The following is a 23,524-nucleotide window of genomic DNA, read 5'->3' on the forward strand; positions in this document are numbered from 1 at the left end:
AAATCTCTAATATAGTGTGAAAAGATGAGCTAGACACTACTTCTAGCTTTGGCCAAAAGGATGTACACATGTCTCTCCAAACATTTTTCCCTTGTAATAGGACTTCTCTCTTTGCCAGCCCAACGCAGATAGCCACGACAAGGCCCTCCGAGAGGCCACACCCAAGACAGGAATGTTTAGGTAGTGACATTAAAAAGGGGAAGCCTTGGCTGACTGAACACTTGACAAAGGTTATTAGAGAATGTGAAATAAACAAGTTTATTCACAGACATGTTGGGTTTTTTTTCTTACTTCAGACAAGACTATTTGTCCAAATAAATATTTTTTTTCCTAAACAAAATAGTAATGTTGGAGAGAGAAAAAAGTTAGCCGGTGGACCCCAGAAGTCTTTGACACAGAAAGATCCAGAACTGAGCATGTGCAGCATCTATTAGCAGATGTGAAGGTGGAGGCTTGTCTTTGAGATGGCTTATAGAGCTCCCAGAAGGCAGGGCACCATGGTCTCCAAGATCACTGGATGTTCCCCCATCAACTCAGACTCTGTTAAGGGCCGTGTTACTTTACAATATGCTGGAAGAAAGAACGACGGGAACACATACGAGAGATCACATGGCAAACCGGAAGCCAGAGAGGGAGGAACAGTCACTCTAGCCCTGCGGTTATCTCCCAAGAGCTAACCATGTTCCCCAAGAAACGCATTGATCCTTTCCAAGCACAGGGCTCACAAGGACCTAGCAGCACGCCGCTAGACCCCGCCTCTTAGCACTGCCACACTGGAGACCAAGTTTCCAAGTCACAAACCCTTCGGGGCACATCCAAACCACAGCAGCATCTTCAGCCCTTGAGGCGTGTAATCTTGAGCCAGACACACCCATAAACATCTAAATCAAGCTCTGTCATCCAGGGTATCTTAGACAACAAAAGAAATTACGGTCAGCTCTTACCCAGCACACCCTCCTTCCTGGTTATACCTATTACGACCCTCTACGCTAAACCTCCAAAACTGTTGTCACCACTGTATCTTATACCCAGGGAAAAGCACCTTTGCAACAGTTTAATCACGCACGCATGGAAGTGAACATTAAGATTCTCTCATACTATAGCACAGCCTGTAAGGTCCGGGAGGCCTGGCTGCTGGTTACAACTCCAGCTTCATCCTAAGTCCATCTTTGAGCCCTCCTGCTAACTACCTCTCAGTTAAGTCGGGTGTCTGGACCTTGACATCTGACATCCTCTAAAGCTTGTATAGTCTTATTAGAATGTTCTACCCTCCATGAAATCTCACAGTTAATTGAGACCCCACACACCGCAAGATGAATGTGCAAATACATAAATCCTTTAAGTGGTCCAAAGGTTAGAAAGTCTTAATTCTCTAAAATCTCCAAATTGTGGGAAGTATTTCTGCAATGTTGTATCTGTCGACACAGACCGTGAAATTGGATTTTCTAATATCAGATCCAGCGTGAATTACTAAACTAGATTGACCTAGGAACATTCAAAGTAGACTTCAGAAAGCGGCTCAACCCGCAACTCACCACTAGATGGCAGCCACACCCCAGGAGCGGGCTACCTCCACCCTCCTGCCCATCCAGGCTGGCCCTTCGACTTGGAACACCACCCAGCCCAGCCTTTTCCGGAGCCTCGGACAGGCCCTAGCCGCTGAAAGGACAGGTCCTAGCAGATAAGATCGGCCTGGGAACCGCATCCCTCCTCAAACAAAACAAAACAAAACAAAACGGTGCTTCCTGTCCCGCCTTTCCACCTTTTTTCTTACCAGCTCTACCTGTGATTTATTCGTCCTGTCCTCAGAGGACTTCTCCCCATGATAAAATTTCCTTTGTTGCTTTTGCGCCCCTTTTTTCCCTAGGCGGGGCCCAGCTGGATGCTGTCTCACACTATCTGCTCTGCTCACAGTGCTGAGGAGGGGCTTTATCTCCTGGAGTGTTCCTCTAGGAACTTAAGACGTGTTGAGAATTGTCAGGTGTGCGGAGCGCCAGGCAGAAGCAGAGAAAGAGGAAGAGGGATAGACTGGGACGAGTAGAAAATGTTTAAAGAAAGGAGAGGTAGGAGCTGGGACACCCCAGCAGGTCAATTTATCCATCCTATATACGTGTGTTTCAAAGCATTGTATTGTACAAAATGGGTGCATATGTTAGTAATTTCATAAAGCAAATGAATTTTTTAAGGGGGGGAGCTATGATATGATATGAGAAGTGTCCTAAGTCAAAAGACTTGATATCCTTCATAAATAAGAGGCAGGGGGAAGGAAAGAGACTCCTGATGGTGGGGGCGTCTCTGTCGAGCCATATGGTGGTGGTGCACACCTTTAATGCCAGCTCTTGGAAGGCAGAGGCAGGCAGGTCTCTGTGAGTTGAAGCCCAGCCTGGTCTACAGAGTGAGACAACCAGGACAATCCAAGTGCAGACAGACCCTGCCTCCAAAAACAAAAAACAAAAAGTGACAATTGTACACACCTGAGTGCTGAGAGCGTGTAATGAAGGAATATTCCAACTCCTTGTATGATTCCAAGGGGCTTGTAGTTACAGTTTTTTTTTTTTTTTAAGCAGAAAAAGGAAGGAGGGACATTTTGACCCGTGTGGCATAAACATCTCTACTTGCAACGATGCTTGGAAGAGATGAGTGACATTTGCTTCAACTAAAAAACCAAACAGTGAGCAAGAGGGAAACAAATTTGTAAGATGAATGAGCATTGATCATTGCTGCGTCTGCACTGTGGGGGCGTACAGTGGTTAACTGGGCAACTTGTCCTATTTGTATCTGTCGAAAATGTTTCATCTGTTTTTTTAATTGAGGGAAAGCCCTCCAAGGAGCTCGGAAGGCCGTTAGAAAAAGCAGGGAAGACACAAGACATGGTTATCACGTGTGACAGGTCAAAGAGCAACTATGAAGGCCCAGAGGAAGGAGGTTACAGGGGACAGAGAGGCCAGTCTTAGTCAACTAAATGAAGATGAGGAGAAAGAACATTCCAGAAGGAGCAGGTCCATCTGCACAAGCAGAGAGACTCTAAGTGGCATTGCACATTCACTAGTTTTTACTAAAGAAACCAATTCATCCTGGTCTGTTCAGAGCATTCCTACTCTTAGCTCTGAAATCTCATGTTGGGAAACCCATCCATCTCCACATATGGAGGGTTGGTCACCGTAGTATCTCGTGGTTACATGGAAAATGGTATTGACCAGGAAAAGGGCAGCATTCCCTTGGCTTAGATAACATTAGAGCTACAGGCTTAGAAATAAGTCTGAAAAAGAGGTGATTGCTGGGACCTGTTCACGGCCCCATCACCTCAGGACACCCAAAGCCTACTTTGCTAGAGCAAGCTGGCTTCTCACTCCCTCTCTTCTGCTAGAGGGAGCCTACAGATGGCAAAGCTGCTGCCTGAGTGTGACCCCTAATTTCAACTTAATTTATGTCTGTATTTCACATGTATATATTATGAACACACATTTCACACATGTAGTCTTTAGGCAACTGTAATTTGCATCTTCTCTTTAATCCATTCATTGTTAAAAAGAAAAGAAAATCACCGTGGTGGCAGCCAGCAAGGTAGCTCAGTAGAAAAAGGTGCTTACTTCCAAGCTTCCGACCAAGGCAGTCAACTTGAGTGCTAGAAGAATAAAACCTGCTCCCACCTCTGCCAAGTTGTCCTTTGACCTCCCCACACACCTATACCTATGGCACACATATACCTGATATACACACAAAATAAATAAATGTAATTTAAATTAGAGATGATAAGTTGTCCTTTGACATCTCCACACACATGTTCTGTGATACACACACAAAATAAATAAATGTAAATTTAAATTAGGGATGATAGCATCCAATAAATAAATGGGTCAATTAATAAATTAAAGCTTAGAGAACTAATTTGTACAAGGCCAAACAGAGAATAGCAATATACCTCATTACCTGCCACATGGGGCTCTGTAGTAAATAGTGATTTATTATATAGATAAAATGCCTAGAATAATGACTAGCATAGAAGAAGAAATCGATTAGGACTTAGGGATTAACTCTTATTGATGGTTAGTTCTGCACCACACAGCCACACCCAACCCTGCAGAAGAAGAAGGAAGCATAGATAGAACTCTGAATTTAAAGAAAAATAAGGTCTTGTTTGCATTGCAGAGCAATTTATCCCAGGGCTCCTTGGCACTTGATACCTCCAGTTTTATATGGTGGTCTGAGCATCAAGTCAGAGGCACCAACATCAGAGAAGTGACATCCACTGAATTCCTAATCCAACTGCCCTGAGCCCTCTCCACCAGCTATCCCCTTCTTGACTCCCTAAGCAGAAGGGTTCAGCTTTCCCAGAGGAGCCAAGCATTGACCACAGAGCTGACCCCTTTCCCTGCAAGGACTTCTTCAGCTAGACTTCCTCCCACCTTTGCAAGTCCAGGAAATCAAGACACCTGAGGCAGGAGAGCCCACAGCTTTGATCTTGACCTTAAGTTCCTCTGGGGAACTCTTTGGAGAGCCATTTTACAGTCCACAGAGGAAGCCCACCCACCCAATATACCATTGCTAGTAGCAAGGTCTCCCTCCTGCCGCACTGCCCCACTAGCAATGACTCCTATGGTCTCAGGATAGTCGGGAGAAGGACAACAATCAATCTGGCCACCAGAATCTTAGATAATATTGTTGATCACGGGATAGCCACTGACGTCTTCAGAACTAGCAACCCAATAGCTTACACCAGCTTCCCCAAGCACAGGCTGATGGGGTTACACAGCGGAAGGCTTTCTGCCACTTGCCATGATTTCCTTGCTTATCTTCACAAGTATAACTGTCACACAAAAAGAGCAGTTTGTGTGTGGGAGGGGTACTATTGGGTCGGATGAGAGAAGCAAGAGGGAGCTGCTTTGCCACCGCCCCACCCCCACCCCCAAGAGACACCTAGGCTCCTGGCATTTTGCCATGAAGGGGACCATCATGAGTGTGAGTACTGAGATGTTCCAAGAGGCATTCCTCCCATCTTGGAACTAAAGTTGTTTCCCTAGGTCTACACAACTCCTCCAACATCCAAAGCAGGTAGAGAGGCCCAGATCTCACTACCACTCCTGCCCCAAACACAGTTTCAGCAGGCTCTGAACCAGACAGAACAGGTAACCAATCTACCACCACCTCAAGCCTCCTCCAACCCAGAACCTCCAAGGCCTGCTGAGCCTAGGTCAGGAGTCATCCTGCCCATCCGCCACCAGCCAAATACACACTTCTACTGAAGCTCAAAGGCACACTGCAGAAAAGCTTCATTAATTTTTCACAAGATTTATCTAATAGTGGCTGAGCAGAGCTGAGAAAGCCACATTCAAGTGCCCGTGCCAACAGCTTGCAAAGAGTTAACCCATTAGGCCACATCCTGGTGAGCTCATCCCTGCCGGAGTCTGCTCAGTGGCTGGGATTTGCAGCACACTGACTCTGGATGTGGCCAGGGTGGCTTTCTCGAGCTGGGATGAAGGACTTGAGCAGAAACTCATTGCCAGCTTCTTCCCCGCGTGAGTGCCGACCGAGTCCCAGGTCCCCCATCTTCCCCCGGGACACTGTGCACGGTAAGTAGGGAAAAGACAGCCCTCCACCCCCACCCCACTCCCAGCCCTTCGCTGTGTCTCCCAGGAAGGAGGAAGGTTTGAAGTTTGCTTTAGAGTATGTTAAGTCTCCGAAGTGGAGTTGGAAGGCAGTGTGACTATCAGAGATGGGATGGGATGAAGTCAGCTTCAAGCAGGCTGCTGGGACTACCCTGAAAGACAGGCAGAAGTGGAGTGAGCCAGGGTGCCTCTTACTGTACACCTGGAAAAAAGACACCATGTGCAGAGAAAGCCACCCTGCTTGGGGAACTCTAGCCTTCCGCCCTTGGAAGCCATTAAAGGGAAGGCGTAAGCAGGGAACCTCTGTCCTAGTGGGAGCAAAAGCGCCCAATTGTGAAGTGCAAGGACACCCATAGACCCCAGAGTACTGGGTACAGACTGCCTGTCCCCTGGGCATCCTACATCCAACCTCAGCAGCTGCCGGTCTGTCCCTCCTTCCTGCAGGTGTGGCTGGCACCCTGGGCAGGTGCCAGGGAAACAAGGTGAAGTACCCTGGCTTGGGCAGTCTTCATTTCAGAAAGGAGGGGGCAAGACAGGTACATAAAAACCCAGACAAAGCCTCTGCTTGCTCAGGCAGAGGAGGGCCATGGGGACTCCGCCCCTCAGTAAAGCCAAATGTAATCACACATCACATCCCCGGAGCTGTTTTTCCACCCTGTAGCCAGCCCCACAGGGCCCATGCACTAGTCGTGTGGCCTGAAGAGAAAGGTGAGTGGCGTCCTCCAGCTAGCTCTGACCTTAGAGAAGAGAGTCCCCTTCCTGAGGGTGCTGTGAGCTGGGGACAGATGATGACGAGGCCATGTTGACAGCAGCAACATACTCCACACGCTCGAGTCTCTACACTATCAGGCCAGGCACAGGGCCACACACACCTTATCAGGGGAGTAGACATCACCAAATGAACTCCTGGAAGTGGGGCAGTGCAGCGGGAGGAGATAAAGACCCTGGGGATGAGCATGAGGCAGCAGGAGCTGAGCAGGGTGACCCCAGGAAATTCAGGGAGAGAGAGAGAGATCTGCTTTCCACCCACCCTGGGTCCTGCCCAGGAATATGAAATCATTGCCATTCCACTATGCAAAGCCGGTGGCCTGCCTTCCGCTCTCCCTACCAGTCTGCTGGCTGGGCCAGCCTCCCTACTCTGAGGTCATCTGTGCCCTCTCCTCCCCTCCATGTCACCAGGTCCTTGCAATTCCCAGAATAGCCCAGTTCCTATCAGAGCTCTCTAGGTGGAAGGGTCTAGGGAGGAGGGACAGGGGAGTCAGATAACTCCAGGCCTGAGTGAAGCAGCACTGTGCGGCCTCTGTGAACACTGAGGTAACTAAGTGTGTGGTGCCCAGGGCACCCAGTTCTGCTTGAATTTTTAGTCAACAGTGGATGCCTTTGGGGGTATGTGATATCCAAATCGGTGTTAGATCATTCTAATGCTGAAAAGTATCTATTGTTGATTTGAAATCGAATTCGGCTAACCACTTTGTCCTTGCATTTACTGGATATGAGAACCCCATTTGTACTGATCCCACATTTCAGCTCATTTGGACAAAAGCCGTGGCACCATGGACGAGCTAGGAAGTGAATTCTAAAGCAAAGGCAGGCAGCTATAGAGCAGCAGGGTTCTAGAAAGGAAGAGAGTGAAGAAAAAGAAGTCAAGTTCTATCCCTTGAAAGAACATAAAATACCAGGATTTGAGGTCAAGCCTCTGGGAGCCTCGGTTTCCTAATCTGTAAAATGAGAATGATGTTAACTGTACCCCTCTCACAGTGCTAGGAGAACTCAGAGACCCTCCAGCTAAAGAAAGCACCAGATGCCAGACACTGTGTCTCTCATGGCGATGGTGGTGACTTTGTGGCCATTCTGCCACAGGCCTCTTACTGCCCCACTGGCCCCAACTCAGGACTCAACCTCTCATCCCATGGCTCCTCAGCTTATCACAGTGATGCCTACCCCCACCCCCACCCCCACCCCTCACCCAAACACCCGTCATGGAAGTTCTGTGCATTGACTCTGCTCCAGTTAAAGTGTCTGCCCTTCTCACTGTTGCCTCGATTTAAAAAATGAAAAACAAAACTGCCTCCCCCCAAGAGTAGGATCAACCCGAACTTGGGCTCTGGAGCCGCAGACACCCAAACCCACATTTTCAACCTTGTCTTTCTATTCATCTAATTGCTCAACACTCCCTGATCTTGAGTTTCTCATCTGTGAAATGAAGTGGGGTGGGGTAGTTGCATGGTGCCTTGCTAGAAGGACTTGGGAAAGGCAAACAGCACATCCCTGGCACACAGCAAGAGGGAGTGAATGGTAGTATTTGTGTTGACATGGAGTCTGTTACGAACCTAGGCCACCAGGGGAAAGTCTTAGTGAGGGGAGAGCCTTGATTAGAGACTGGAAGGGCAAGGTAAGGGACATAGGTCTGTCCTACCTCCCACCAGCTGCCTCTCAACTGCCACCGTACCAGCTGCTTGCTCTAAGATGGGAGGTGATGGTTTACAACAGGTGCGTGGGAAGGAACAGGGCCAGCGATCTAGCCAGACAAAGCCAGCCAGGTTTCAACCCTCAATGGCTCCAACCAAAACTGGAAGAAAAAAAAAAAAACAACTCTCTGAGTAAACTGCTTTGCAGACACCTGCAAAGCCCTATCCTCCCCTGCCAAAACTCCTCTATTTATTTAACCATTTAGCAAAGTTCTGAGCCAATGCTAGACGGCACAGGAAGTTGAGTTTTTTGCTCCAGCCCCAAGGGACTGGGGAAGAAAGAGCTTCTGGAACCACAAAGATAGCCATATCCAGTCATCTTCAGGGTGATGATTCACTTACGCCCCTTACAATTCCTCCCATTAAGTGATGCATTGCAGGCACTTTGGACTCTACTGCAGGAAAAACATATTCAGCCCGTATTATCTTGGACACTCATTATCACTCTCGGCCTGCGTATCTTCCGCAACAAGCCATTGACTGGAGGATCAATATGTGAATGTATGAGGAAAAAGCCCAACCTTCCCCTTCACAGACACCAGTTCTCTCCCATCTCACTGAGGCATCTCTATATTCCTCCAGGTACACAGAGGCAGGTAGGAACTGACTAGAAGGTGCACTCCCATCTGCCCGAGAAAGTACCCTGAGCATCTTCTAGCTGCCTCCTCCATACCTGCGCCATTCTGAGCTTTGTCAGCTTAGCTGGTTCTTAGCTACTTCTAGAACATCATAGAAATGGAAATGTACAGTGTTTGTGCTCTTTTGTTACTGATTTCTGTTTCCAGTATGTCTTTGAGAGACTCATGCATACATAATGTTATATGTGTCAGAAGTTGAAGCGTCCCGTTGTGCAAACATGCCCAATTTATTGCCCTTCCCCAATGCAAGCTTCTACAAATAGTCTTATACATCAATTTTTGTTTGATTTTTTTTGTTTACATATGTGTTTAATATTTAGAAGTAAAACAGCTAGGTCAAGGGACAGGTGTGTGCTTAACTTCGTGAGACTCCTAGTTTGCACAACAATGCAGGAAATCTCTGGTTGGTCTACACACCAAGTGACAAATGTGATGTTGGGAGATTTTGACATTTTAGTCAAATTCACTCTAGTGAATGTGTGGTGGTGTCTCCTTGGGGTTTGATTTACACCGTCTTGTCGATCACTTTTAATCACTTTTTCATGGGTGTTTGTGTTCCTTTTTTTTTTTTTTTTTTTTTTTTTTTTTTTTTGGTCTGGTGATGGATCTGAGAATATCTTGTCCATATTTGATTTTTTGAGAGAGACAGATCCCTAGAATATACTGAACATACCTGTTACCTTCAGCCACACTTCTGCTATTCCACGCTTGAGGGGAGATGATCCCTTTTGATGATTTCCTTAGGGGCGAAACTAAAGTTTTTAAAGCCAATGACCACTTCTATTTTTTAAATTCAATTATTTATTTATATTTTATGTGTGAATATGTTCTGCATATTTACCTGCATGCCAGAAGAGGGCATCAGATTCTATTATATATGGCTGTGACCCACCACGTGGTTGCTGGGAATTAAACTCAGGACCTCTGGAAGAGCAGCCAGTGCTAACCACTAAGCTATCTCTCCAGCCCCTTCAAAGGCAACTTCTTAACTCCATGTCTAACAGACCCTGAAAAAAGGAACTGACTCTTCCACTCAGAGGCAATTTTAATAACGCTAGTCTTCATCTGTTGATGATCTAGGGAATTGTTGCATAAATTCTTGTGGAATCTTCCTTAATAACAATAGCCCAGGTTGTTAGGAGGCAGACACAGGCAAAGCTCTGTGAGTTCAAGACCAACCTGGTCTGTATAGTAGGTTCCCACCCAACTAGAGCTACATATTGAGACCCTGCTTTAAGAAAGAGAGGGGGGAGGGAGGGAGCAAGGGAGGGAGGGAGAGAGGGAGAGGGAGAGACAGAAACAGAGACAGAGACAGAGACAGAGACAGAGAGAATGGCCCAGGGCCGGCATATGATGGCTCAATCAGTCAAGACACTTGTCACGGAGCCTGTCGCCCTGTGTTCTGTCCAGGGATCCACGTGGTGGAGGATCAGAACCTACTTCCACAAGCTGTCATCTGACTTCAACACATTAGCTGTGGCACATGCATGCCCACGTAAACATATATGAAAAAAAAAATAACAATAATGACCCACCTATTGACCCCATCTGTTTCCAAAACAAAAGAAACAATCATCTTTCAGTAATGGCTTTCTGAATATTCCCACGATGTTCCTATGCCACTGATCACTCTATTGTTTCTGAATTCCTTCCCTTGGGGTCTTCTGGACCTCAGAGTCTCTCATAAATAAGTTCCCCAACTCTTTCAACCTTCCCATGATATCGATTCTTTCCTTTGACTTGAATTAAATGTGGACAAACACAGCCACTGTCTGCCATATACTCTTCCCCCAGAGCCCTCAGGAAGGAAGCACTCCTTCCTTCATCCATAAACACTACAAAACATCATCCCAGCTCCCCAATGTGCTTCCAGGCTCTGCTTTATCACCCTCATAATAGAAACTTCCCCTCATTTGAGAATCATGGCACATCTGTCATAGGGCTTCCAAATTTAATGTACCAAGGCCAGACTTAAATCTGAGTTTCAGAAAAACAGTAAGCATTCTGATGGTATAAGTGCCCTGTGTAATACTGAAGGTACACTTTCTACTTTTAAAAATATTTGTTTCCTAGCTCAAGTTCAAATCTAACAGAACATCCTTTCTCTAATCTGGCAACAGTGTGTGTGGTGTTTTCCACCTGTCTCTGTTAACTGGGACCCCCAGCCAAACCTTAATGTTTTCCCTGAGCACTTTGCATTTGGGCTCATAGTTATCTTCCCATCTTGTCCGGCTAGCTCCACTCTCCAAAAGCCTTCTAGTCTGTATACCTCCTTCCATCTCCATGGCTACAACCAAACACCAAGCTGCCCTGCCTCCCACCTGAACTGCTTGCAAGGGCCCCTAGATCACTCTCCATACTTCCTGGCTTCCTTTGTACCTCTCCATCCTGCAGCCAGAGCCATCTACCTACTGTGCAATCACGCAGTTGAGGTCACACCCCTCCTCTTGCCTAACCCTCCGCTGCTTCCAGCTGACACTCTTTACCTGTTCCCTGATGGCTTCTAGCAGAGGCTAACCGCTGTAATGAATGTTTGAGGTCTTGCTGCCTCTGCATGCTCTGTCGAATCCACTGAAATTACAAAACAGAAGCAGCAGTGGACAACACGTAAACTACCAGTTTAGCAGCACTCTCCCCCCCCAAAAAAAAAAAATGAAAGAAAAGAAAATGAACTACTTGTTTAAGATTCCAAAATTCTTCTTTTGTGCAATCGTAATGTATTACAAAATATTCTTGTAAACCCTTCAACCGTGGTGAGCAGGGGCTCTTGGAGCTGGAGAGATGGTTTAGCAGGATTAAGAGCACTTGCTATTCTTGCCGACGACGACCTGGTTCTATTCCCAGCACCCACATAGCGGCTTATGACCATCCATAACTCCAGTTCCAAGGGCTATGGCACCCTCTTCTGATTCTTCAGACACCAGATATACACACAGTCCACATACATACATGCAGGCAGAACATTCACATACTTAAAAATAAGAAATCTGAAAATAAAAAAATAATACATATTTTAAAATTTTAGCTGGGCTTGGTGGTGCACACCTACAATTCCATCTATTTGGGAGGATGCTGAGGCAGGAAGATTGCAAGCTTTAGTCTATCCTGGGCAAGTCAACAAGACTCTGTCTCAAAAGAGAGAGATAGAGACAGAGACAGAGAGCCAACAAGAGTGTGTAGCAAGCACACTGGAGGTGTGGGTGTAACTCAGTGGTAGATCACTTGCCCAGCATGTGTGAGGCCCTGGGTTCAACTCCCAACACCACAAAAATTAATTATTTATTAATTAGGTCTGCAGTCTGTTTACGAACAGGTGGTAACCACAGCTAGCCAGTACCTTCCATCACACACTGCCAGCTCCACTCTGTGCTTCCTAAGCATCCAAACGATGCGCATCTCCCCATCTCCATGGCTACAGACAAGTATCAGGCTGCCCTGTCTCTCACCTGAGCAACTGCCTGTAAGAGGCTTTGTCTCTGGGTTCAGGCTTCTGCCTCCATGCCCAGGCTCATCATTCAGCAGTCCTCTGACTTTCCACCCAACAAGCATTCTTGCCTATGACTGAGTTGAATTCTGCACGCTGTCCCTCACAAGTCCCTCAGTGTCACATTCTCCCCTCTACCTACCTTTACCTAAACCCCTGATAGGTCCATTAGCTTTCTTCTTATAAGCTCTTTTTTCCAGAAGCTCTTCTGAAGGTCCCCAGGACTGGCATCACTCTGTCAGTGTTCTGCAGTGCGCCTTAAGCGAATGCTTGCCGCCATCCATGTTCCTCTCCGGCTTGCCCCACATGTAAGCGCCAACATCTGCCACCGAATTCTCCTGGATTTGGTCTGTTTGGTGCCCAGCTCTGTCCCTGGCACATAAAAGGCCTGAACTGTTTTCAGTTGTCAAAATGTCTAGACTGGTGAGGTGTGTTGGTGCATGGCTGTATTTCTAGCACTCAGGATGTGAGAGGAGGAGGGTCAGGAGTTCCAGGCCATCCTTGGAACTTTGTGGAAAATTCCCCAGCCTAGGCTACAAGAGATTCTGACAGGGGAAACAAAAAACAAACAAACAAACAAACAAACAAAAAAAAAAAAACTAAGTGATTTTAAATGTTCTCACCACAAAGAAGTTCTAAAATGTTTAAGGGAGTAGATATGTTAATTACTCTGATTTAATTTGGCACCTATTGGGAAGCTGGTCCCGGGATCACCCCCATGGATACTAAAATCTAAGGACATACATACAAGACACATATAAGATGGTGCAAAATCTGATTAGCAGCAAACGTACATCCTCCTGTATATTCTAAATGGTCTGAGTCCTCTCTACGTAATTGTGTTATGCTGTGTCCCAAGGGGAAATGTCTGCCTCCTGGCTGTCTTCCTCCTGTTTGCCTGTAGCTCTGGATATAACACCCAACAGGGCTCTAATGCAGTCTGGGGCTTTCTGTGGTGTTCTTCATTCGTTTTCATCGTGAGGTAATCATCATCATAAATGTACATTGTTGTTCTGGGATACTGTTTAGGAAGTAACCACAAGGAGAAAAGTCTGTGTGGTCAGTACAAATAAAATTGTTCTCAAATTATTATTCGTTTAAATCCAAAGTGGGTTGAATCTGTGGATGCTGAGATCCAACTATATATGCAGATCAGAACAGCGTATTGGAAAGCTGGGTGTGGTGGGGCATGCCTTTAATCACCACAGTTGGAAGGCAAAAGCAGGCAGATATCTACGAGTTCAAGGCTAGTCTGGTATACATAGTGAGTTCCAGGTCAGTCAGGGTCACACAGTGAGAACCTGTCCTAAACAAACAAAAAACTCACCCCAGAAATCCTCACATTGTAATTCAAAAGTATGTTCAACTATGTAGGTCAATCGCAGAGTAAAATGTTCTTACTGAAATGAGTAACTGTAATTAAAACTGTAACGCACTAGAAGAATCTACTGTAACAGAAGGCAGAGGCTACCTTTGCTGCTGTATTTAGTCCCTTCAGGAACATCCCTTTTCCTCCCCTCCACAGGCCATGAGTCATGTAGGTAAAGCCACACTGGTTAGTGGACCGGAAGCCACAGGTCTCTAAGGGTGCATCTGAGAGTTAGAAAGGAAGGGAAATAATTCACCCTGAGGGGAAGATTCATCCAGCCTAGGATCAGATTTCTCTAGCTATCCCTAACTTGTCCTCATCAGAATCTCAAGAAAGGATTACACTGAGCTATGCTTTGTAATGTTCTTAGTGTAACATTTCGGGGGCCCAACATTATACACACAGAAAACAGCCATACTGACACTGTGAGCTGACTTTGAGAACAGCTGCCAGGTCAGGCACAGGGACACTGCCAGCAGCCCCCAAATTGCCACAGTACCCATTTCTAGCATCTACCCACAACCCCAAGCGGCCGGTCTCCTGGCCTCTCCCAGCACAGATAGCTTTATTTGGTTTCGAATCTTATCTAAGTGGAATCTGGCAGCCAAGACCCTTTGCCTCTGTGTGAGAACCCTCTATGGGAGCCTCTCCCCTTCTGAAGACAGCAGCAGCTTGCCACCGCCCAGCTCCACCCACCACTAAACCCCCTTCAGGCTTCCTAACCTCAGGGAGCCACAGGTCCTTCTCAAATTACTGCCCTGAAGGCAACAGACATTCAAATCTATGTTGGTTCTGAGGCCCAATCCTGGAGCCTTTCACTAGCCTTACACGTCTTGTCCAGGTTCACCCCTGCATTGTCTAGGACTTTTTAAAATCGGCCATAAAACAATGACCACCTCTCCCCACCAAGGCTTTCCCTCTCCATGTCACCTTTCTGTTTCCCTTCCTCTGAAAAGCACACCAGTCATTGGATTCAAATTGCACTGACCCAGGACAATCTGTCTCCAGATTCTTTTCCTTTGTGTTTTCACTCCCCTCTTGGGTAAGAAATCCCCCTGGAATGTCTAGCCATTGTCTCTGCCCGGGATACCGATGACAGGACACCAATGTTTTTGGTGAGTCTGTTTCACAGCTGTTCCAATCTTTTTTTTTTTCTGATTAAAATCTTTTCGTAAATATATTTTGATCATGGTCCAGCCTCAGCTCTTTTCCCAGGTACAACTAAGAACCACTGCCCCCTCCCCCCAACTTCAACCTCTCCAACATCAGTGTGTCCGCCCTGGTTCTTCCCTGAGAAGTGCCCGAGGAAGACCCAAACACCCTCCAATGACCACAGGTTACAATAAGCACCCCTAAGGTTTTCCAGCATCTTTTATGTCTCTTCCCTGCCCCCATCCCACAGGAGAGAAGATCACATTTTAAATGATGGCTTAGTTTATGCAAATACACTGCTGTTCCCAAAGGAAGCAAGCATCCCTGTGCCTATGGTTACGAAAACACCATGGCAGTTTTTGAGAGCCAAGACCCAAATATTCCCTCTCGGTGGAGTGCATCTGAATGTGATTATCTAAATTCTAATGGCTTTGGTAACGTTATGTTTTCTATTTCCTCCGGTAGTGGGGAGGGGCCTTTAACTGCTTAATCTAGAAAGTGGAAGCTGTGGGCGTTGTGCTTTCAGGTGTGGGAAAATAACCCCGTGATCAGGTCCAGACTGAGCCGCAATGGGTGGAGTAAGGAAAGTGGAAGGGACCAGGTTGAAACCAGCATGGTAGGAAGACTGAAGAAGAAAAGCACTGGGTGAGGGGTCCTGATTAAGGAGGGTCGTTCCCAGGGCACTGGGACTTGGGAGTCCCCAGCTCCAGACAGCTCTCCTTTACCCAGAGCAGCCTTTTTACTCCGGAGGTGGCAAATGCATCCTGCCTCCATCATGGGGTCTGTCTCAGGCCCTTTCGCAAGCACCATAACTGGGCTGGGTAAAAGGAATCCTTTACGGGTTGCGATGAACAGCCCACCTTCGCCGGTATTCTGGCTGCTGCGGGGGGGGGGGGGGGGGGTGGGGGGGAGTCTCCCAGTTCTACGCTGACACCTGTGTGAATACCGAAGGCTCTAACTTTGTTGCACAAGAAGCCCTGAGGGGAACTCATACTGCACAGGTAGGGTGGGTCTGGGTTTGTTGTAGTGAACCGGAGAAAGGAGGGAAGGGAAGGAGGGAGGGAGGGAGGGAGGGAGGGAGGGAGGGAGGGAGGGAGGGAGGGAGGGAAGCAGAGGAGGGTGTGTTCCGAGCTCACTCATTCTGTCAAAAGTTTACCCACGGAATCTCGTGTGTGTGGAGCACAGTACCAGACACATCGTGGTGACATGGGGCAAACCTCGGGACCTTCTTATCCTTTCCTTCCTCTCAAACAAAAGCTGTCCACAGTGGGGAAACCATCTTCCGCCAGTTATTCATTTCTTGTTACCTTACTGCAGTGGGCATTTGCACTGGAACGCATTTCCAGTTTGAGAGGCTTCAATCCCACACTGAAGGGACGTGAGAACACACTGATCTGATGGAGCCATGGCTGGCAGGCAGGAAGGGCTTCTCCACAGATCTGAATCGCTTCACTCGCATGAGAATCTGTGTCCCCTGAATGGAGAACAGGAGATAAGGGAGCCCCTGGGACTGAGCGGTCTAGAGAGGAGGCAGTTGAGCTGGATTTCAGGCCCTTAGATTATACACAAGCACGTCTTCGGTTCCTGTGATGAAATAGCTGCAACCAGCTACTTTAGAGAGAAAGTGTGTTTACTTAGTTCAGTTTAGAAGGTACAAGGGTCTGAATCTGTTAGTGACTCCTTATTGGCGGAGTCCCAGGTCTGCACAGGGAATTACTCAGACGTGTCTGGCCTCTCCTCCTTTTCTGAGAAATGCACAAGGACCTAATCACAGACAACCTCTTCTAATTTAGCTACCTCCCCAAGGCCCCACCCTGCCCAACACAGCCAGGTTAAGGTGCCACGCTCTGCTCTCAACCTTACCAGGAACCCTGGGGGACGCATTCAGCCAAATCCAAACTGAAGCAAACGGGAAGGTTCAGCCCTGCCTCAGCAGTTTCAACACGGGGAGTGGTAAATTTACAGGCCAGAAGGTCAAATGACACACTGTGAAGCTGAGATTCCTTAATGGACAAAGCTCATGAAATCTCAGGTGCTTGGAGAGGCACTGGCCTGCAGGCGAAAACCCAAGCTCATCCCAACTAATTAACTCACCTCTCCAAGCCTCAGCTTTCTAATCTGTAAAATGGGACTAATGATCAGTGCATGGTGTTATGGTGTTGCTTCAGTCTGGTGAGTAAAGAGTTAAACAGACACAGGCACCCAAGCGAGTAAGGGTAGAACACGGCCATCCCAACAGGCAAACAGCATCACTTACCAAGCACCCAGAATATGCTGGGCATCAATCCAGTGCAGCCCACACCTGCTCTGCTTTAACCCTTTTGAAACCCCTGTGAGGGGAGCTAATATCGTTACTCTCATTTTGTAGATAAGAAAACAGAAGCACAGAGAGGTTAATAACTCACTTGAGATCACACAGCTAGAGAAGGGTTGGGCTTGAAAATGACACACCACTCAATAAACTGTGGTTTGTGCTTGTTCTTACATGCCGCTGCTCGCTGGTTTAAGTAGGAAAGGTAATTATTAGAGTGTCATGTTATCAGCTCAGGGTGGTGGCACCTGCCTGCAACCCCAGCACTCAGCAGGTAGAGGCAGGAGGATTGCAAATTCACAATGTTGACCTAGATCACAGGATGAGTTTCTTTCTGTCTTAGAAAACAAAGCAAGAAGGAAAAAAAAATATGACCTTGTATCATCACTTCTTTGAGTTTGTGTGTGAGCTATATGCGTGTCTGTGTTCATGAGTGTGGATGGGCACGCTAGCGTATGTGAATGTATGTTGCAAAGAGTCCTCCTCACTTGCTCTCCAACTCAGTTTTTGAGATGGGCTCTTTTGGTGAACCTAGAGCTTGCCAATTTTTGCCAGGCTAGCTGGCCAGCATGCTCCTAGGACTCCATATCTCCATTCCAACCTCCACCCCAATGTACTGCCATGTCTGCTTTCTCAATGGGTGCTGGGGATCCAAATGCAAATTCTCACACTTGCAGAGCAAGCACTTTACCTAGTGAGCCATTCCCCAGCCGGGGAGGGATTTTTATTTATGATGATCTCACCTGGATTTACCATTAACTTCAACGTGCTCTCTCACACACACACACACACACACACACACACACACACACACACACACACACACACACACTACTGAGAGCCAGGCTGGAGAGGGACTCTGAGTACAGGAAGGATGGGAAAGGACTCCTTTGGCCTCACCATCCTTTCTAATTGTTGCCAATACTAGGTGCCTGGTCTTGAACAGCCATGACGATGGAGGTGCTCCCCACGGCCCTGGAGGTAGACGAGAAGTCTCCAGAATCCAAGGACCTGCTGCCCAGCCAGACAGCCAGCTCCCTGTGCATCAGCTCCAGAAGTGAGTCTGTCTGGACCACCACCCCCAGGAGCAACTGGGAAATCTACCGCAAACCCATCATCATCATGTCAGTGGGAGCTGCCATTCTGCTCTTTGGTGTGGCCATCACCTGTGTGGCCTACATCTTGAATGAGAAGAATAAGGTTGTACCCGTCCTCAAGATGATAGGCCCTGCCTTCCTGTCCTTGGGACTCATGATGCTGGTGTGTGGGTTGGTGTGGGTGCCCATCATCAAAAAGAAGCAGAAGCAAAGGCAGAAGTCCAACTTCTTCCAAAGCCTCAAGTTCTTCCTCCTGAACCGCTGATGGCAGCCTGACCAGAAGATCTGCTGACCAGCATCCAGCCTCCTAACCTTCTCTCTGGGTACCACAAAGCTGATCCAAGCAAACCCTCCTCTTGGCCCTGAGGGCAGGACAGAGCTCAGGGTCTCACCCTCACACAACCTAACAGTGTTTCTGGCTGAGTCTCACCTGGTTTCTCCATCGCTGTTGATGCTCTCTCGGATATTCTCAATATTCTCATCATTTAATCATCATCCAGCCCACTCTCTCTGACAAGGGCAGTGCATGCTGGGAAATTCTCTGGGGGTTGACTATGCTCCTAAGAAGAACTTCATGTTATAATTGTGTGTCTAAGCTGGATTCCACATCTGCATCCTTCTGGAACCAAAACTGATCAAGGAGGGAAGGATGACTTCAGACCCACTGAGTTTGTCAGTCTTGGCTCCCTCCTTGGGTGAGACATTGACTAGCATTATAAGAGATAGGACAGTTCTCATGTATTACACATTCCAAAATCTGGACAGGGGTGGGGGATGGGGAAAAAAAACACTGTCCAGGGCAGATCATTCCTCTGGGCATTGTTCTAGAAGTTAGCTAGCCAAAGAAGTTCATTCCCAAATCCATAGTATTGACACCAGAGGCAATAAGGCAGGCTAAGTGGTGTCACGGTCTCCCCTTGACCCTCCAATGCCCTTATCACAGACTGCCTTCATCTTGGCAATTAGTCAAGAACAAATAAATGCTCCTTGTTCTAACTCCTTCCCCCACGCCAACTCTGTCTCTACACATTGCTAGAACAGAAGGATGGAAGGGCACAGATGGTCATCTTCTCTCCCTCTCAATCAAGACCTAACCTGAGATGGAACGCCATGTCCAAATGTTCCATGGGATTCTAGAGACAGATTCACCAAAGATCCCAACCTCTGTCATCCCTGCTCCTCCCCCACCAAACAAGCAAGTGTTTATTGAATTTCCTTCTCTGGGCCTAGGTTGGGAACAGCCAGACCCAGTCCCTGATCTCATCTTATTTCCAAAAGTGAGAGAGAGAGAGGGTCATAGCCAAGCCAATTGGCAATACCACATGCTGAGTTCCTAGGGTGACTATGGGGATACATGGATCTAACGTAAATTTACAGGAAGTCAGAGAGATTTCTGGAGACCAGGCTCATCCCTCTTGAAGACAAAGGGAAAATACGTGTTAGAAAAGGACAAGGCATGTAAGGAGGCAGCAACTGCCTTGCATGTGAAAAAGCTGGGGGAGAGAGACCCCATGGACTTAGGATTCTGCGCAGCTCCTGGATGCTGTCGCATCCTCTCATCTACTTCCCTCCTGCTTCCCCAAGTGCCTTACATCCAGCTTCTCCTTGGTACACTGCAAGCTCCTGGGGTCTATAGAGACTGGGAGACGCATCTCCAGAGGGCCCACCAAGTAGATATAACCCAAGAGGTAAGTGCCCTCAAAACTTCTTACAGACACTAAGAAGCCTGTAGGTGCCCATAACAGATCCCCCAAGCTGTGCAAGTCCAAGCCAGAGAGCAGGGGAAAGCTCCAGGTAACAGGATGAATGACAAGAGATGCATTAGTTCCAGTTGACTCCCTTCATCCCTCAATCTTCAGGCATTTGGGATCACCATGGCAACCTTCCTCCAACAGGTCTCCAGATGTCTCAGTCATTCACAGTACTTCCATAGGCAGAGTCAGAATCCATCTTTGTTTCTGTTGCCTTGTAGGACAGTATTTTTTTTTTCATGAGATCACATCACACACACACACACACACACACACACACACACACACACACACACACACACCCCAACTCCTTAAAGAGTCAGAGTTTGAGGAGCCTCTGGCCTTTCAAGGCTCACTTAAGATGGTCCTGTCCTTCATTAAGACTCATACCAGTGAGCCCAAGTCCCCCAGGACACCCATCCCCAGCACTTAGGCAGGTCAGGACCAAACCTAGGGTTATTGCTATGCTGCCACTAATGTGAGTGCTAGTGCCTCAGTGATGGGCTTGTAGATCACGTTCCTTTCTCCTGTCATGGGAGGTCAGCCCTGGGATGGAGCCTCTCCTTCCTTGGTGCTTTCATGTAAGGGAGCACACAGGTGAGCTCACAGCCAGCTCACTTGGAGTCCATAACCCACACACCTCATTGTCTGGGTACAGTTGTGAGAGCAGGGTCTTTGCAAACATCACTGTCAGGTATGTCTCAGTGGAAGGGAGTTTGGGGATAATCATGACGCCAGGAAATCGTCAAGTTCTAGACATCTGCAGCCACATCAGTACCTGCGTCCCACCTCCACCCCTCAAGCTAAGTCTTCAGTAGACAAAGAAGAACCTTTGAGAAAAAAAAAAATTCCCAAATATTGGTCACCTCCTCCTACTGGGCTCCCCACGAGAGTGAGGGCCAGGAAATGGGCTGAATCACCCCCAAAGCAGCGCATCTTGGAACTTTTTGCCAAAGACCATTGCCTCGTGAAAGCCTGAGGTGGGGACAGTCTGTGAGTGAAGCCGGGCTGGATGCCACATTTCTGCAACAACGCCTCCTGGGCAGTGACTTTGACCATCTCACTGGTCAGAAGACAGGACCAACATCCACAGCACCATCTCACCAGAACGTATTACCTGCTCCTGTAGCTATTCTGTTTTAGAGAATTTAATCTAATTCTAAGCCTAAAGAAATCAATGTCATGTTGAATTGTATTCTATTTCACAGTGTCTGACATGTTCTTCCTGTTTCACCAGGCATTCGAAGACTGTACCCACAAAACCCCCTTCCTCTAAAATGTTTCCCCATTGCCACATTTCCTCTCCCAAGAAGGATGTCAGGGAGAATAGAGACAGAGTGGTTTTCATGCATGGCTCCTCAGGTACCTCTCTGAGGTGATGGTGGTGCAGAGGGGTCCCACAAGCCCAGTATCGAGACCCAAAACTTGACCTGATGACATTACATTCTAGAATGAATTTGTGGTCTAGATGAGGCAGGCAGATACCAGGTCCTGGACAGATGCTCCAAACACAAATCAAAGCAGAAAATGATCTACTGAGACTTACTTTCATCTCCCATCCCAGAAGCCTATCTGTGCTTAGCCTGTGTGAGGAGCTGTCACTCTGTAACCAGGTTCCTTAGGTCTCCAGCAAGGGACCACATATCTGAGCGACTATGCTCAGTTTTCCTGCAACCTGCAGGAACGTATAAAAGGGACCCCAGGCCACCTCACAGTCCAGGTCTTCTAGGTTAAGGGAAAGACAAGTTCGCTAAAGGGTACCCCAGAATGAGGCCATCTCCCACTCTCCTGTGGGTTCCTCTGGAAAAGCTACCAAAGTGACTGCAAAAAAGAAGGGAGATCCATTATCAATGGTCCTTATCTATCAGTCACACATACTAAGTTGAGATTGTCTTCAATAAATAACAAAATGCCAGTGGGAACTGTGCTCTTTTCCTGGGATGCATGGGAAGTGTTTCCAGCCATAGCTCCATCACTCACTCCTCAGTCCCTGGCCTCCTCTTCTCTGCTCCTTTCTTCAGACATCATCTCTGACATTCCAATTACCCAAACCCACAGCAGACATCAGAACCTGGATGATATAACAAAGGCATTAGCTCTGACTTTCAGAAAGCAATCAGGCTAATCCTCAGAGAAGAGAGACAAGGGAATCTTTGGGTGTGATACAGTATGATCATGGTGGGGGGACTCTTCAGGTGTGATACAGTATCATCATGGTGTGTGGGGGAACTCTTTGGGTATGATACAGTATGATTATGGTGGGGGGACTCTTCAGGTGTGATACAGTATCATGGTGAGGGAACTCTTCAAGTGTGATACAGTATCATCATGGTGGGTGGGGTACTCTTCGGGTATGATACAGTATGATCATGGTGGGAGGAATCAGGAATGCTCAGATGATGATACCCAAGCCAGCCTAACCCTGACCTGCCTCTCCAGGCCTCTGAAATACAGATATGCCAGGTTTTCACATCAGACTCAGGGGGGAGGAGGCCCAGGCAAGAGAAAAGTGGGGCTGCTCACTGGCTGGTAGGAGGAGATAACCCCCACCTTGACCTCTGGTCCTATTCTATTTTGCAGTCTTGCCTTCAAAATGTGACAGGTGCATATTTGTAAAATATGCCTGGGGTTAAGGGATCAAGGGTTCCCCACACTTTTCAAGTGAACCCCCTACACTGTTTGGAGATTCAAACTTCAACAAATAGCACTGTGATTCTGCCCCTTTCTGGAACCTTCCCTTCCCCAATCTCCACCTTTTCTTTACTCTAAACACTTCTCTAGGACTAGAGAGATGGCTCAGTAGTTAAGAGCACTGACTGCTCTTTGAAAGTCCAATCCCCAGGACCCACATGGTGACTCACAACCATCTGTAACTCCAACCAGGGGATCCAATGCCCTCTTCTGGCCTCTGTGGGCATTGTATGCAGACATACATGCAGGCAAAACACCCATACACATAAAATAAAATAATAAATCTTAAGAAAAATAAACAGTTCTCTGAATGGTTGCCATGGCAATGGTTTTATTTTGGCTCTGTGGAAGGGTGACTTCCCAAAACATCCCCAAGCATCCAATTCCTAGTGGACTGTTAATTTGTTACTGTGGTTGTTTAGATGTATTATCTTACAGCTCTGGAGGTCAGAAATCCAAAATGGATCTCAGAGAGCTACAGCAAAGCATAGTGAGGGCCTCCATTCCCTCTGGAGGATCCAGGGAAGAATCCATCTCCTGCTCTATGCAGCTTGTATCAGCTGTCTGTGTTCCCGTTTGTACGTCTTCTATCTCCAGGGAGAGGAACTTGAAGGACTCGGCCTCTTATGTCATCACATCTGCTCTGAGCCTCTTGTCCTCTCTCTTCCTTACAAAGTCCTTTGTTCTGGGCCTTACTTAGGCCTCTTCTACTGAAACCCTATGTTGGATCTACAAGGATAGCTCAGGAAAAGCTCTCAAGCTCAAGCTCTTGGTCCTATCTGGCTAATACTTCTGTGACAAAAATCCCACAGAGCAGATGGCTTAGACAACAGACATTTGCTCTTTGGCTGTGGAAGCTGGAAGGTGGAGGCCAAGGCATCAGAGATGGTTTCCTTTAAGGCCAGGGTCCTTGGTGGCAGATGTCATCTTCTTTCTGTGTCCCCATGTGGTCCCTCA

At 47.4% G+C, this 23,524-nt stretch overlaps 1 protein-coding gene across 1 annotated transcript; it reads left to right on the top strand.

The window, feature by feature from the left end:
* Window positions 1–5,445: 5,445 nt before the first annotated feature.
* On the top strand, window positions 5,446–22,703 carry Pirt (phosphoinositide interacting regulator of transient receptor potential channels). Its single transcript, XM_028869365.2, has 2 exons — window positions 5,446–5,570; window positions 17,957–22,703. The coding sequence occupies exon 2, from the start codon at window positions 17,977–17,979 to the stop codon at window positions 18,388–18,390; it is 414 nt and encodes a 137-aa protein (XP_028725198.1). The 5' UTR covers window positions 5,446–5,570; window positions 17,957–17,976; the 3' UTR covers window positions 18,391–22,703.
* Window positions 22,704–23,524: the final 821 nt, after the last annotated feature.

This window comes from Peromyscus leucopus, chromosome 8b (assembly GCF_004664715.2).
Source record: "Peromyscus leucopus breed LL Stock chromosome 8b, UCI_PerLeu_2.1, whole genome shotgun sequence".
NCBI classification, from domain to species: Eukaryota; Metazoa; Chordata; class Mammalia; order Rodentia; family Cricetidae; genus Peromyscus; species Peromyscus leucopus.

Coding starts and splice junctions, on each gene's coding strand:
- Pirt (XM_028869365.2), top strand. CDS start 17,977: ATGACGATGGAGGTGCTCCCCACGGCCCTGGAGGTAGACGAGAAGTCT.